The sequence below is a fragment of the Carcharhinus amblyrhynchos genome, chromosome 19 (genome assembly GCF_965287045.1).
Source record: "Carcharhinus amblyrhynchos chromosome 19, sCarAmb.v2.hapA, whole genome shotgun sequence".
Taxonomy (NCBI): domain Eukaryota; kingdom Metazoa; phylum Chordata; class Chondrichthyes; order Carcharhiniformes; family Carcharhinidae; genus Carcharhinus; species Carcharhinus amblyrhynchos.
The window spans coordinates 5365149-5381128 of NC_137342.1; the positions used below are offsets into that span (position 1 = coordinate 5365149).

Genomic DNA, 15980 nt, shown 5'->3' on the forward strand with positions numbered 1-15980 from the left:
CGCTCTTTCTACCTAGTTTAATAACAGGAAGAAGGTTAAGCCATTAGTCAGCTTTGAAAGAGTCAAAAAATTAATTGTTGTTTGCAACCAAAATGGTTAATTAGGGAAGACATAGATTTCTTAAAGGCAAACAGTGTTTTACTAACTTGAGCCAGTTCTTTAATGAAGATGTTTGCTGAGGGTCATGTGGTTGCTGTATATATGAACATTAAGGTCTTTGATGTACCACAAAACATTTTGGCAGAAATAGGGGTCCAGTGACTGTAGATATGAAATTGGCTAAGGAGCAAAAAGAAGAGATGAGAACGGTTGTTTCTTCAGAGTGGAGGGAGCTATACAGTGGTGATCCCCAGAGATTGCTCGTTGGACCACTGCCTTTTAATGTGGACATGTGTATGCCAGGCAAAATTTCTACGTTTGTGTTAACAAACCTTCATGCAATAAACAGTGACAAGATAGCAACAGATTTCAAGAGGGCATAGGTGAGCTGGTGAAATTGAGGCATGCGATGGGTAAAAAAAAATTAGTAAGAAGTCTGACAACACCAGGTTTAAGTCCAACCAATTTATTTGATAGTAAACTCACAAGCTTTCGAGGTTCCCCTCTTCGTCAGGGGAACCTTGAAAGCTTATGAGTTTACAATCAAATAAATCGGTTGGACTTAAACCTGGTGTTGTCAGACTTCTTACTGTGTTTACCCCAGTCCAACACTGGCATCTCCACATCATAAAAAAATTAGCACAGAAAAGTGAAGTGATAAGAGTTTGGTTGGAAAATTGGAGGGCGATATGAACCAGGTGAAAGAACAAATTAGTGTAGATGCAGGAAATCTGAAATAAAAGCAAAATGTGGTAAATGTTTAGCTCAGATGAAATTTCATTAATCTGAAACATGAAGTGAATGATGCAGTTTTAAGGGAGGTGCAGGAACAGACACCTGGGGAGCATGAACACAGTTCCAAGGTGGTGGCAGGAAAAGCTAGCAGGCTTTTTTTTGAATAACAACATGCAAGATCCTTGAGCTTTTGAAAACGATAAGGGTACAAACATGAGGAGCCATTAAACTCTGAGTTTGGTCCCATTTGGAATCCATAATTCTGTGCACCACACTGTAGGAAGAATGTTGCAACCTTGGAAGTACTGGAGGGATTGACTGGAGAAATACCAGGGATGTGGGCCTTCAAATATAAGGAGAGACTGGGAAAAACGAGATTGTTCTCCTTAAAGCACAAATGGTTAAGATTTGTTTGTGGTTTTCACAACTATAAATGGTTCTGGTAGAGGAAGTGAGAAACCACCACCACTGATGGAAGAGCCAGAGGACACGGATTTGATGCGATTGGCAGAAGAACCAAAAATGACTGCAGTATTTTGTTTATGTTGTGTGTTTCAAAAGAGAATTCGATGAATACTGGAAGGGGGACAAACTGCAATGCTATAGGGAAAGGACAGGGTAATGAGACTTATTGGGTGATTCTCTCAGGCACGATGGACTGAATAGCTTCCCTCTGTACCGTTTCATTCTATAATTTTAATGACTTGGCTTCCGAACGTACCTCACATTTTTAGGAAATCATTTTAATGAGCTCAGTGCAATGTGTCAAAATCTTAATCAAAGCAGGCATTGATAGATCCTGTTTCTGTCACAGTTGATGGCGGCCTTAGCGGCTGTTGGGCCTCCCAACCTCCGCATGGATCCAGAGTGCTGCAGCGTGCTACATGGCTTAGTCGAAGCTGTAGAGGTCCTGTGTAAATGTACAGACTATCAGCATGAAGCCCGGACCACGTTGATGGAGAATGCAGACCGTGTCAGCAACAGGGGTCGTATCATCTGTATAACTAATGCCAAAAGGTGCGCTGCTTCATGTTCTCACCATCATTCACAATGATTCAATTGCTTGGGCAGATGTATTCTACTGATCCTATTAAATTGCTAATTTTGCTTGCATTAAAATGATTGCTTTTCACGTCTGAGCTGATTGTACTCAAGTGCTTTAACTAAATTGGAGCAAAATACATTGACCATACAAAATATTGTGCATCTGCTGCAGATCAAATAGTTGCGTTCAAAGTTACATTTGAAAGTGGGGTATGAATCCTATTTTATGAATGTTATGCAGCCATTTTATATTTTTGTAATTTAGCTGTATTTGATATTCATGGTTGTGCATTTGTGGGCTAGTTTCATCGGTGATGGCTTATTTTATGGGTTAGAATATTCTTTAGATCATAACTCAATATTTTTAAAAACTGCTTGAATTATGTGCATATCAATTTAGATAAAAATATGCCAATATTCAGGTTATGTTGTGACCTAGGTGCAAAAGTCAGCATCTTAATCAAAACTGTGTTGAATCCAGATTTATTTTCTCCTGATTCTCCCTTTTTGCACTGGCAGTGTTTTCAATCTACTACCATCACTACCACCTCAAAGCATCAACTCTTGACCTCACTGATAATATTTTTATTATTCTTTCATGGGATGTGGGTGTCACTGGCAAGGCCAGCATTTGTTGCCCCTCCCTATTTCCTCTTGACCTGAGTGGCTTACCATACAATTTCATAGGACGGCTAATAACCATTCACATTGCCGTGGGTCTGGAGTCATATGTAGGCCAGACCAGGTAAGGATGGCTAATTTCCATCCCAAATGGGCATTAGTGAACCAAATAGACGCAATGATAGTTTTGTGGTCATCATTACTGAGACCAGCTTTCAATTCCAGATTTGTTATGGACTGAATTCAAAGTCCACTAACTGTTGTGGTGGGATTTGAATCCAAACCCTCACAGGAAGAGCCTGGGCTTTTGGATTACTATTTCGGTGATGTTACCACTGTCAGCGTCTCCCTGTCCAAATCTGAATGTGTTGTTGACTCCTTAATCTATGCTGACCTTTTCCATAAATCCAAGTTTAAATCCTTCCAATCAGGTTTCAATTTATGTCACAAATACCATCCTATGTGGTTGTGATGAAGGTAATCGTTCCCTCTTTCTCTTCCTTAACTTGTCTGCAACCCATACTGTGGATGACTACACATCCTGCTCCAATACATCACCACTACCAGCCAGCTGGCTGTGACTGTGCTCACCTGCTTCTATTTTTGTCTACTTAATCAGAGCCAGGTTATCACTTGCAATGACTTCTCCTTTTGTTCCTGCCTGTTAACCTGTGGTGTCTCTATCTTTGATCTATCCTTGTCCTCCTCCAATTTCTCACCTACAAACCACATCTTGGGGACACCATCTGAAAGTGTTCGTTTTCACATTGATGCAAGCAACGCCCAGCTCTACTTTGCCATCACCTCTCAGTTGCTCCTCTGTTAATTTATCAGACTGCTTATCTGATGTCCAGAACTGGATGAGCAATAATTTCCTCTTCTTAAATGTTGGGAAGTCTGAAGCCATTGTATTTTGGTCCTAGTTGCAAACTCATTTCCCTAGCTACTGTCTCCACCCCTCTCCCTGGCAATAGTCTTAAAACTAAAACAGTCTGTTTGCAACCTTAATGTTGAATTTGATCCTAGGGTGAGTTTTTTGACTCACATTTGTGGGATGTCTAAGATCACCTTCTACATCTCCCTGATATCGTATAACTTTGCGCTTGTCTTAACTCGTCGGCTGTGAAAGCCTTTTTGTTCTCTCTAGGCCTGACTGTTCCATTGCTTCCCTGGCTGCTTTCCTTCCCTCCATTAGTCTGAGGTCAGTCACAGCTCTGCTGTCATGTCTTAACCAGCAGCAAGCCTTGTTGACCCGTTGTCTCTGTGCTTGCTGAAGTACATTTGTCCTCAGTCAAGCAGTGATTCAATTTTGAAATTCTCATCCTATTTCCAAATCTGCCCCCCTCCAGCCTCAACGCTCCTTATCACTAATTTCCTCCAGCCCCACAACTGGCATGTTGGCACAGTGGTTAGCACTGCTGCCTCACAGCACCAGGGACCCAGGCTCAATTACCAACTTAGATCACTGTCTATGTGGAGTTTGCACATTCTCCCCGTGTGTGCGTGCGTTTCCTTCGGGTGCTCCAGGTTACTCCCACAGATGTACTGGTTCGATGCATTGGCCATGCTAAATTCTCCCTTAGCATACCTGAACAGGTACTGGAGTATGGCAACTAGGCGATTTTCACAGTTGCGTCAATTAAAAAACATTAAGATAGAGAAATCCCCAGGGCCAAATGGCATCTATCCCAGAGGGAGACGAGATGAAATTGTTGGGCCTCTAACAGAAGTCTTTGTTTCCTCGTTGGCCACTGGTAAGGTACCAGAGGATTGGAGGATAGCCAATGTTATTAAAGAGAATCTGTTATTAAAGAAGAGTAGCAAGGGTAACCCGGTAATTATAGGCCAATGAGCTTGACGTCAGTGATAGGGAAACTGTTGGAGAAAATTCTTAGAGATAGGATCTATATACTTTTGGGACTGAATGATCTTGTAAGCGACAGACAACATGGTTTTGTACAAGGGAGGTCATGTCTCACTAATTGCATTTTTTTGAGGAGGTGACAAAAATGATTGATGAAGGAAGGGCTTTGGATGTTGTCTACATGCACTTCAGTGCCATTCGTCTAGCTAGTATCTCAGTTTTAGCTATATTTTGCTGGATCATGTGTTCCACAGTCAGCAGGCATCACACAAGCTGGATGGAGTGCAAGCGAGAAAGATAGAGAAGTGCAGGGAAAACATTCCCTTTCAAACTTTACTAAAACTTAACCCTTTGACAAAGCTTGTGTGTTTGGGTGTATGCTGGAGTGCGTCACCAGCCTCAGGGACAACACTTCAATTTGAATAGGTAAGTTTCCTTAAAATTTTATCTCTTGTCGCAGTGCCCCCCACTCACCTAATGAAGGGGCAGTGCTCTGAAAGCTCGTGCTATCAAATAAACCTTTTGGACTTTAACCTGGTGTTATGAGACTTCTTACTAGTTTATTTTGGGCATTTTAAAAGAAAATGGAGTGACAGCTGGATAATGGGCAGGCAGTTAGGAGATGGAGATCAGTAATGTGGCATCATGTGAATAAACCTACCCTCTAATAAAAGATCTGTGTCTTGTTTCATACTTCACCACATGGCTTGAATAGATTTAACGCTTCTTAGCCAAGCTTTTAATATCTATGTAGCACCCATTTTTTCTGACTACATCTCTGAAAAGCTTTAGGACATTTTTCTATGTCAAAACTATTATATTATTTTCAGTGTCACTTTTGGCGATGCAGGTGTAGCTGATGCTATGAAAAACACAACTGTATGAATCTAAACCTGAAAACATTTGGGGATCTGTATTACATAATAGAATAATTAAACAGCTTTTCTGCAGCTTTTTTTTACAGATTTGGGATATGTTGCTGATAATGGACCAAATTCTGTTGATTAGTAAGATTGCTCTAAGGTTTTAGCTAGTGATTTTTACGCGAGCAGTGTCTCTTTCTATTCTGAATTCTGCTACTTTTTGACTATTTTGTTCTGATTCCTTTCTATTTTGGTAACTTTGCCTTGCAGTGACAGCCACGTGCGAATGCTAGAAGACTGTGTCCAGGAGACAATCCATGAGCACAACAAGTTAGCAGCAAGTTCGGATAAGTAAGTTTGAGCCCATTCCTCAATGTACTTTGTTTAGCTTTTTGACCTGTCTGTTGTATTTACAAAATGGTTCCTGAATCTTCTCATTTTTGATGGGTATCATTTGCAAATTGGCCCACCTTCAGTGACATAAGTGGTTTCAAAGTGACAATGTTCCTCTTGAAGCTTGTCCAGAGTTCTGTTTGTGGCAGCTTTGAAAGATTTCACTTGCAACACAGAAAACAGAGAGCGATTCTTTTGCATTGCTGTGTCCTCTTAAAGATTGGCTTAACTGCTTAGCTTGGATTATTTTACCAGAATGAAAATAACTTGTTTTTAAATATTTAGTTCTTATTTATCAAAGCAGAAGGATAATAAGCCAAAAGGCTTCTTATTATTTCAGTGAGAAATGTGATAGACTACCTACCCACTAGTTTACAGTAACTAAATTTAAGAATAGATATGTGTGTTTATTTGCTTTGAACAGGTGGTTTGCTAAATAATTATTCTTTCCATTCCTTTCAGCCTGATGCAAATTCAACATTGTGAACTGGTCTTAATTCACACCTACACAGCGGGTGAAGACAGTCTAGTTTCTGACCGTCCGAGGAAAGATGTACGTAATTTTCTCTAAATATTTAGAATATGACACACCATCACATTTTAGTGCCACTTAAATTCTGGACTATTGGGGTACAAGTTGTCACTTGTTTGAATTACTACATATTTTAATGATGTGCCAAAGATGATCGGACACTAAAGTGCAGCAATGTGAGACCAGCTTTGGAAAGGTGTTTAAGGCCACTTGAGGTTGACAATACATGGTCTGTTACATTCCCTGAAATAGGTGGAGTCTTGCTTCAGTGTTTTGAGAAAGAAGTGTTCCCACTCTTGAGACAACATAACAAGGCACGGAGCTCAATTTGTGTGGATGGTAATGTTTGCACAGACCCCTTGGGTATTGTTCAATCTGTGACGAAACTCGTCTTTTTGTAGCTGTGAATGGCACAGCCTCATGACTGATGGCTGCCTGTCTCAAGTCCTGCGGTGTAACTGCAGCTCGAATCTTATAGCATTGAGGGGTGTGTGAGATATATTAGTACCACAGTAATGCAAAGCAGAATGCAGCATTCATAATGTGTTCTCGGGGACTTTGCAGTTTCAGAATTCTGGTTTCCCAGGAGAAAACTGGAAGCTACGTTTCCCTCCAAGTTTGATTTGTTTGAGGGAGTGCTCCAAAAATAATGGGAGCAATTTACATTTGGCTAATTGGTATAAGGTGGCTGATAGTGAATTGGCTGTCTATTATACTTGCTGATTTTTCCTTCTGTTGACCTCAATGAAAGGAAATCTTCAAATCCTAGCCCCTAAGCTCTGGAATTTTTTTCCCTGAGCTCTTCCACCCTTTTCTCTGCTTTTTAAGGTGCTCCCCTTTGACCAAACTTGTAGTCACCCGTCTTCGTATTTCCTCTTTAGTTCAACGTCTGTACAATAACTCTCGTACCATGCACCCTCGGGGCTTTCTATTACGCTGAAGCTGATAAGTAAATGCAAATGATTTTTAAAATTCTCCCATTGAATATACAGCTTAATTTTATTAAGAACAAATTTGCTGTGATGCATCATAAATGGCGTATACATGGAATTTATTTTTGTGGTAGCAATATTAATACTGCACTGGTGTCTAATAAGCCATCGGTTGGTGTCCAAATTGTTTCCTACAGGTCTCTTTGGCTCTAACAAGTGAAGTCCACAGTGTCCGTGCAGGAAGGCAGCTACCTGCAAAACTCACCACCCTTGTCCAGCAACACTTTGACCTTGCCTCCACTACTATTACTAACATACCCATGAAGGTGCGTCTATTCCCTCAAATGAACTACTTTTTTTTTAAGTAGAGTGCAGCATCTAATTGTTTTTTATTTCTTATTTTCAGTTTGTGATAATTAACATTTTTCAAAGTAATTTTCAAATTATTTTCTCTCCACATCATATTTCTGTTTGCTAGCCTACATTCAGTGTCAGTGAACAGGTTAGTAAATTTGTATTTAAAATAGAACATTAGATCATGAAAACTGATCAATAGGTTATATTGCATGTAACACGTGGCAGTGTGCAATATAATCATTTTTTTGGTTGAATAGTTTTCCTTTTCAATTTTGCAGTCACTCTCAAACTGTTTGCTCTTGTAACATTACCTTATGATCCTCTGTATGATGATGTCACGAAAATTGCTCCCTTACATCCGTATTGTTCTTTCCATTATGCGTGTTTCTATGTCTCTGCCCTGTATTGTATTTGTGTAGCATGCAATGACAATGTACCTGCTGCAGTTTGTTCATTGTTGAACGCTTTCTACACACTGGGATTTGTGGGGGAGGTGGGGGTTCATGTGGGGGAGGTAGTTCTTTATTAAAATGTTTTCAGAATAGACCCAGAGCATGATTTTACCGGCTGTTCACGCCACGCTCCCGCTACAGCAAGGTCGGAGAATTTGGCGCCCAGCCAAATCTCCGTTTACTGCAATGGGAAGGGAAAATCGTGCTGGCCTGAATGGTCGTAATGTTCCGGCCCTAATGTTCCTAGATCTTTTTAAAGCAGCGCAGGTAGTTATTTATAAAGTTCAAGGTTTCTAGATTGTACTACTCTGAATACAGTGTCAGTGTGTTGGGGCAACTTTGCACTGTTAATATGTTGAGGGTTTTACTGTATCAAGTTGTGTCAGTAATGCCAAGTTTGGTTGGAGATGCTATCAAGGCAACTGGTGCAATGCTGCCACAAGGTGGCATGGTTGATCATGCTCTGTCGTTTTTAGTGGTTAAAAGGAAATTGATCCTCTAACATCACCATTCTATCGTCCCAGAAGGAAGGGAGCAATCAATGAATAATGTAGATAAGTGCATATAAAAAGGAATTTAACAACATTATTAAATGTTTGTAATCTACATGAATTATTAGAATTTAGTGATAAGCACAGTAAATGGTGGAAGCACTCCAGTTCAGGCTTCACCTGTGGAGGAAGGAAAAGGGAAACATTTCAGATCAATGATTTTTCATCAAAACATATTATTTTGGATTTCCCGCATCTGCAGTGTTTTGCTTTTGTACTAGAGTTTGTATTAGAATTCCAGGACTTGATGCAGTTTTGTTGGGTTTGCAAATGATGTTGAGAGACCTGCTGAGGAGCTGCGGGAGAATCCAAGCTTAATTTGTATGTATGCAAAATTATAGCCGATGAATTTCAGTGCAGTTCAATACCAGGAATTACTCATTGACACGTAATATGTTACCAAAGCCAAGCTTTGCTGCTAGTTCAGAGTCTTGCTGAGCGTATGCAGTGAGCTGCTGGTGACGACACATCATGAGTATCATGTTCGGCCTTCCCTCACTGATCATCCAAGCTAATAAGGATGGTGTAGGTATAGGCTATGAGGCAGATCATTGACATCAGGTGGAAGACATGGTATTGCTACTAAACTAATCATAGAGGACGCTAATTCAAACCTCATCGTGACGATTTGGGGATTAATTCTGTTCAAATCATCTGGTTTTAAAAGCTGGTGTCAGTAAGAGTGACCATCAAGCTGTCACGTGGTTGTAGAAATTCAAATTAATGTACTTTCGGGAAGGAAACCTGCCTTCATTTCCCAAGCACTCCTGTCCCATGGTGTTGTTAACTCCCTCTGTAGTAGCCGACAAGTCATTCAGTTGTGTCAGCTGATAAAAGCACCAAGTGTGATGGCTCAAGAAGATGCCTACTGCTATCTTTTTAGGGCAACTAGAAGTGGGCAGTTAATGCTGGTGTTCCCAGTAACACCGAGGAAAAAGAACTACATTATAATAAGCAAAAGTTAAATGGGAGCAGTGTCAAAGTTAGGCCACAAGTGAAGGACAAAGACATGAGTGAATTTAGTATAGGTGATGCAGGTTCAGCCCACCAGTTAGAGAACCAATGGGAAACCCGTGTCACCTCTTCAAGGGTGGCCTGAAGCTATTTAATCAGGCAGTTAAATGGGCAACATCAGACCTCCCACAAGATTAAATCCCCAGGAAGGTGAAAGTCCCACCCCTGAGAGCTGTCAGCCAGTGGGAGAGATGACTGCTACTGGTAATTCAGTGAGGCCTTCACCAGGAATCCTTACTAGAGACAGGGGAGTGTGGGTAGATTGGGGTCATGGTGAGGGGCAGACAGCCCACTTCCCAGTGCTGCCTCCCTGAATCAAACACTTGGTGTCTTTGAAGGAGGGAACGCTCTGAAGACTGCTGGCAAACACCACAGGAGATCTGCGCGAGTTTGGGAGAATCCCTGAGCGACCACGAAATCCCAGTGGGATCGTGGATAATGGCATTTAAAGGGTTCAATAATAAGTCTAATTAGCCAGGAGGCAAGCTCTATCCCTCAGCCCATTCCTGCCTGGAATTACCTGGGGCTCAGTTTTTCTGTTGGTAGCAATGGCCCACTCAGTCAAAACTGATGTCAGGAAAAGGTTCAGGTGAGTGATCAATACCTGGAATAATAAGAACAAAGAACAACCCAGCACGGGAAACAGGCCCTTCTGGGTAAGGTAGAGGAGCAAGAAATTGTGGAGACATTCATGAGACGAATGCTATAATTGGTGATTCCTGTGTTCCTGCAGAAGAATGAACCCCAAGGACCATTTGATCCCCTCTATCAATACTTGTACCAATGAAATAGAACCAAGTAATGGTGATTGATTGCTATATTTTAAAAATGAAAGCTAGGAATCAGCTGAAATCCGATTGGTCGTGTTATCACTTGCACACAAATCCGGATCAGCTTATTATAAACTAAAATTGTTTTAGCTTCTGTACGTGCTTAAAGTCTTGGATGAGTATGCATTATAAAATGTCTCCTCAAATTTACAATTTCATTCAGCTAGGAGAGAGGACAGTTGATTCTAGCAATAATGCCACTATGTGATTTCCAGAAACTCAGCTAATGTTCTGGGTATGCGGGTTTGAATCCCTCCGTGGCAGGTGGTGGAATTTGATTCAAAAATACCTGGAATTAGGAATCTACTGATGACCATGAAACCCATTGTTGACTTTTGGAAAACCCTTCTGGGTCACTAATGTCCAATAGGAAAGGAAATCTGTTGTCCTTACCTGGTTTGGCTTACATGTGACTCCAGAGCCACAGCAATGTGGTTTGACTCTCAACTGCCCTCGGGCGGCTAGTGATGGACAATGAATGCTGGCCAGCCAGCGACGCACAGCCCCATGAATGAATTAAACAAAGAACTTTTTTGAAAGTTGCAAAGTGCTTTAGCAAATTCAAAACTCTTGCATCCTATAGGCCAATGTCATTAGCTATGCACAGTGATATTTACATCAGGACTGTTCTTGGAAATCCTCTGTGAGCAGTTTTGCAAGATAGAGGGAAGATTTCATGGAGTGGTTTGAAAACAGGGATGTCAGTTTTAAGGTGGAGGCATGCTTTTGGACTGTGAGCCAGTGTAGGCCAAAATAAATACTGGGAAGACTGGAGGCAATTTCAGTTCAAACAACTTAGCTCCCAGCTACCTCCTCCATCCCTCCGCATGTTGAACCGGACTGTTGGGAAACTTTCATGCCACATCTGAGCCCAGATGGTGGGTTAATGGAAATGGGTGTGATCTAGAACATGAGTGGCAGAATTTTGGGCAACCTCATGTTTAAAGAGGTTGGAATATTGGAGGCTGGCAAGGAATGTATTAGAATAGATATATCTAGAAATAAAATGACTGTTTCAGCATCAGATGAGCTGAAGTGGGCAGAGTTGAGTGATGTGACAGAGGTGGAAATATGTGGTCTTGGTGATAACCTTGATATGTTGCTGTTGGGCTCAGATATGGCATGAAAGTTTCCCAACATGCGGAGGGATGGAGGAGGTAGCTGGGAGCTGAACTGAAATTGTTTGAACTGAAATTGCTTCCAGTCTTCCCAGTATTTAATTGGAGGATGTTGGGCTAGCAGTCTGACAATTTAGTGTCTGAGTGTTGACTGGTGATGGTGTTGGTGAGGTAGAGCTGGGTATTGTCAGCATTAAGTAAAAACACATGTAGCTCAGGATATTGTCAGAGGAAGAAGTCTGACAACACCAGGTTTAAGTCCAACCGATTTATTGATAGTAAACTCACAAGCTTTCGAGGTTTCCCTCTTTGTCAGGTGGATGGAGAATTCTGGCCTCAGACAGAGCATATAACAGCACAGACAGTTTACAGATTACTGATTAGAATGCAAATCTTTACACCTAACCTGCTATTCAAGTCTTAAAGTGGCAGTAGCAGGTTAGGTTGGACTTAAATCTGGTGTTGTCAGACTTCTTACTGTGTTAACCCCAGTCCAACACCGGCATCTCCACATATTGTCAGAGGGGCAGAACGTAGGTAAGAAATAGGAGGAGAGATGGGTGTCAAGGATTCATCCTGGGAAACATCTGAGATAACAATACTGGGAAAAGATGTCTAAATATAAAACAGCCCATTCTTGCCTGGAATTAACTGGGGCTTAGTTTTTCTAGCTAGTGTTTTTCTCTGAACTTTCAGCTAAAGATGAGGAACATTCTTTTTGTATATTCACCTGCAGGAAAAAAGCTAACGTGATGTTAGTGTTCAGGCCTATTGTGCAATAGGGTTCAAGGGTTAAATACTGCTAAATGTCATGCACCCTGACATGTTACTGTTCACACAGTAAGAAGTCTGAACACCAGGTTAAAGTCCAACAGGTTTAGTTGGTGGCAAACGGCACTAGCCTTTGGAGCGCTGCTCCTTCATCAAGTGACAAAGGTGACTCACCTGATGAAGGAGCAGCGCTCCGAAAGCTAGTGGCATTTGCTACCAATTTAACCTGGTGTTGTGAGACTTCTTACTGTGTTTACCCCAGTTCAACGTCAGCGTCTGCGCACCATGTTACTGTTGAACCATGAGATGCCAAGTTTTAAAGTAAACTAGACACTGAACATCAAATGGATTTTTAAAACTTTTCCTGATTATCTTTTCAATAAAAGCATTTCTTTAAAAAGTCAAAATTGGCCCAGATTAATGACCCCAAACAATAAGAGCAGTTCAAAGAGGGATTTTTGCAACTGTGGTTGCTTCACTGTTTAGATATAATATCTGTTCATCAGCTACAAACAAGGGTATATTGCGTTTACATTCTGACTGTCCTTTATTTAAAGGAAGAGCAACATGCAAACACTTCTGCAAATTATGATGTAGAACTTCTCCATCAGAAAGATGCTCATACTGAATTACTGAGAAACGGTAAGTAGCAGTTTTGACTTAATCTAGTAAATACTTGGCATAAGTGTCACCAAGTTCTATAAAATTGTTAAGTGCTTGGAACAAAAACAAAGTGAGTTAACCCTCTTCTTCAATTGTTCCAAAAACAATTCTCAGCCAGGCTTTTCTTGCGAATTAATTCCAATGCTCTCCTGACTGGCCCCAAACCTGTACTCTCCATAAACTTCAGCTTGTATAAAACTCTGCTGCTTGTATCCTAACTTGCACTAATTCCAGTTCACCCGTCACCCCTGTGCTTGCAAAACAACTATAATCGATGTTGACAGCTGTTCTGGCAGTGTCTCAGTTATTAAAATTTCACCATTGTTTTCAGATTCCTCTCTGACCTAACCTATCTCTGCAGTCACCTCCAGCTTTATGATGTCAAATGCTTCACAAGGTTTCTGAGGAAAACTTAACGTAAAGAAAGGTTTGCTAGCATGATAGTCCACTCATGAATTGGGGAGGAATAGGGAGATGAAAAAATAAATGTTTTTTCTTCACAACTCATTTTGGCTTTTCTGGCTACATGATTTGTAACCTTGTGAGGAAAGGTGTTGCGCAGGTTAAGCCTATACTTGTTGGAATTTAGAAAACTGCGAGGTGATCTTATTGAAATATTAGAGGACTTGACGGGGTAAATCCTAAGAGGATGTTTTCTTTGGGAATTTAGAGCTGGGGGCACAGTTTAAAGGTAAGAGGTCCCCTGCTGAGCATTGCAATATAACCTTAGAACTCCTGTTGTGCAGAAGGAGGCCATTCAGCCCATTGAGCCTGCACCAACTCTCTGAAAGAGCATTTCACCATTACCCCATCCCCGTAACCCTGCACATTTATCACAACTCGTTGGCCTAACCTGCATACCTTTGGAGTGTGGGAGGAAACTGGAGCACCCTGAGGAAACCCATGCAAACTCCAGACAGGCAGTCACCCAAGGCTGGAATTGAACTGGGTCCTAATCACTGTGTCATTGTAAATGAGAAGGGTTTTCTTCTCTGGGGGATATTAGTCTTTTGAATGCTCCATCACAGAGTGCAGCAGTGTCTGAGTTTATTATGTTTAAGAATGAGTTCAATAGGTTTTGATTAACAAGAGAGTCATGGATATGGCGAGACAAGAAACTGGCGTCAAGGCCACAGTCAGATCAACCATGATCATATTCATTGGTGGAGCAGGCTTGATGGCCCTTCTCCTGTTCTTATTTCTCATGACCTTGTGATTTGAGATTTCAGGCTAATTAAGAAGTTCTGCACTCCCTTTGTTTTCAAACTGTATAAGCATTTTACACTTACAACCCTACTAACTAGTCAAGTGCATCATGGCTCTTCACACAAGTGTTATCAATGAAAAGTTGGCATTGAGCCACATAAGATATTAGGACAGGTGATCAAAAGCTTGGTCAAAGAGCTAACTGTTTTACTTGTGACACTAATAAATAAACTGAATAAAGATCTTAAAGGAGGAAAGATAGTGGAGAGGTTTAAGGAGGGGATTGCAAACCCCATAGGGTCTAGGCAGCTGAATGCACATTCACCAAAGCTGGACAAAGGAAATGACAAGGATGCCAAGAGTAGTTTGGGTTGGAGGAACACAAAGGTGAAGGTTTGTCAGGCTGGAAGAGGTTAGAGAGATGGGAAAGGGTGAGGCTGGGAGAGGATTTGAATATAAGAATGCAAATTTTAAAATTGAGGTGTTAGATAGGAACAGGAGTAGACCATCCGGCCCTTTGACCCTTCTCTGCCATTCAATAAGATCATGGCTGATCTGTGGTCTAACTCCATGTATGTACCCCAGGCCCATATCCTTGATACCCCTGCTCAATGTAAGTGTCTCTATCTCAGACTTAAACTGAACAATTGAACCAGCATCCACCGCTGTTTGAAGAAGACGATTCAAAATCTCCATCTCTGCGTGTTTCCTAGCATCTCTCCTGAACAGCTAGGCCCTAATTTATAGATTATGGTCCTGAAACAGTTTATCCTTATTCACCCTACTCTTCCCCATAAGTATTTTGTAGACTTCTATCAGATCACTCCTCAACCTTCTGAATTCAAGAAAATAAAGGCCTAATTTGTCTCATCTCTCCTTGTAACTTAACCCCTGAAGTCCAGGTCTCATTCTTGTAAACCTGTGTTGAACGCCCTCCAGTACCAAAACATCCATCCTGCCCATAGCTGCACGCAGTACTCTAAATGGGGTCTAACTAGCGTTTTGTACAACTGCAGCATAAAATCTGCATCCCTATACTCCAGCCCTTTAGATATGAAGGCTAACATTCTGTTGCACTGCTGACTATTTTCTGCACCTGTTTTTGTGGCCTTTTAAGGAGCTGTGCACCTGAATCCCCAATCATGTTGGACATTTTGTGAATTTAATTCTGTGCCTTTTTAAAAAATACCCTGATCTATCTTTTTTTGGTCTGAAATGGATAACCTAACAGTTGTTTATATTAAAATTCATTTGCCACAGCTTGTCCCTTTCACCCAATCTATCAATATTCCGTTTGTAATTTTATACTGACCTCGGCACTATCTGCAATGCTGCCCAATTTTGTCTTCTACAAATTTGCATTTTTGTATTTTTATGCCATTATCCAAGTTGTTACTGAATATTGTAAATAATTGAGGCCCCAAGACAGATCCTTGCAGGACACCAGTAGTCGCATCCTTCAATTTGAGTACTCATTATTACAACTCTGTATCAGGAGCCACTATGTCAAGACTATAGGCATGAAAGTAACTGAAGTGCAAGTTAGGTTACAGGCAGCAGATTCTTGGATGGGTTCAAGTTTATGGAGATCGTTCTCTCTAATATATGTGGGACTGTGCAGCATGCATATTGGCAGCTGTCTCCTACGTTATAGCAGTAACTCCGCTTCAGAAGTACTTTATTACTGTAAAGTTTCCAACATCTGAGATTGTGCTCAGTATTACGCCATTGCATGTCCTTGATTCAGTTCTACAGACAGTAAAATTCAAACAGACACTCATTCAATGAAGTTAATGTATTATCGTTTCTTAAACTTCTTCCTGAGGACCCAACTGGGAGAAAATAAGTAAATATCCATTCCAAACAAGGAGGTATTTGTGGTATTGACTTACTGAAGTACAAGTTGTATTGCCTACAGCATTTATCTTTCTGAAG

At 41.0% G+C, this 15980-nt stretch overlaps 1 protein-coding gene across 2 annotated transcripts in view; it reads left to right on the forward strand.

Moving 5' to 3' along the window:
• ints13 (integrator complex subunit 13) overlaps nt 1-15980 on the forward strand; it is a 54264-nt gene that overhangs the window by 10503 nt on the left and 27781 nt on the right. Inside the window, exons 4-9 of one of the 2 annotated variants that reach the window (XM_080207179.1) lie at nt 1649-1851; nt 5497-5577; nt 6082-6172; nt 7281-7409; nt 7562-7585; nt 12734-12818. In XM_080207179.1, the coding sequence (XP_080063305.1) occupies nt 1649-1851; nt 5497-5577; nt 6082-6172; nt 7281-7409; nt 7562-7585; nt 12734-12818 (613 nt within the window). The remainder of the gene's footprint in view (nt 1-1648; nt 1852-5496; nt 5578-6081; nt 6173-7280; nt 7410-7561; nt 7586-12733; nt 12819-15980) is intronic. The other variant, XM_080207180.1, reaches the window with a different exon arrangement.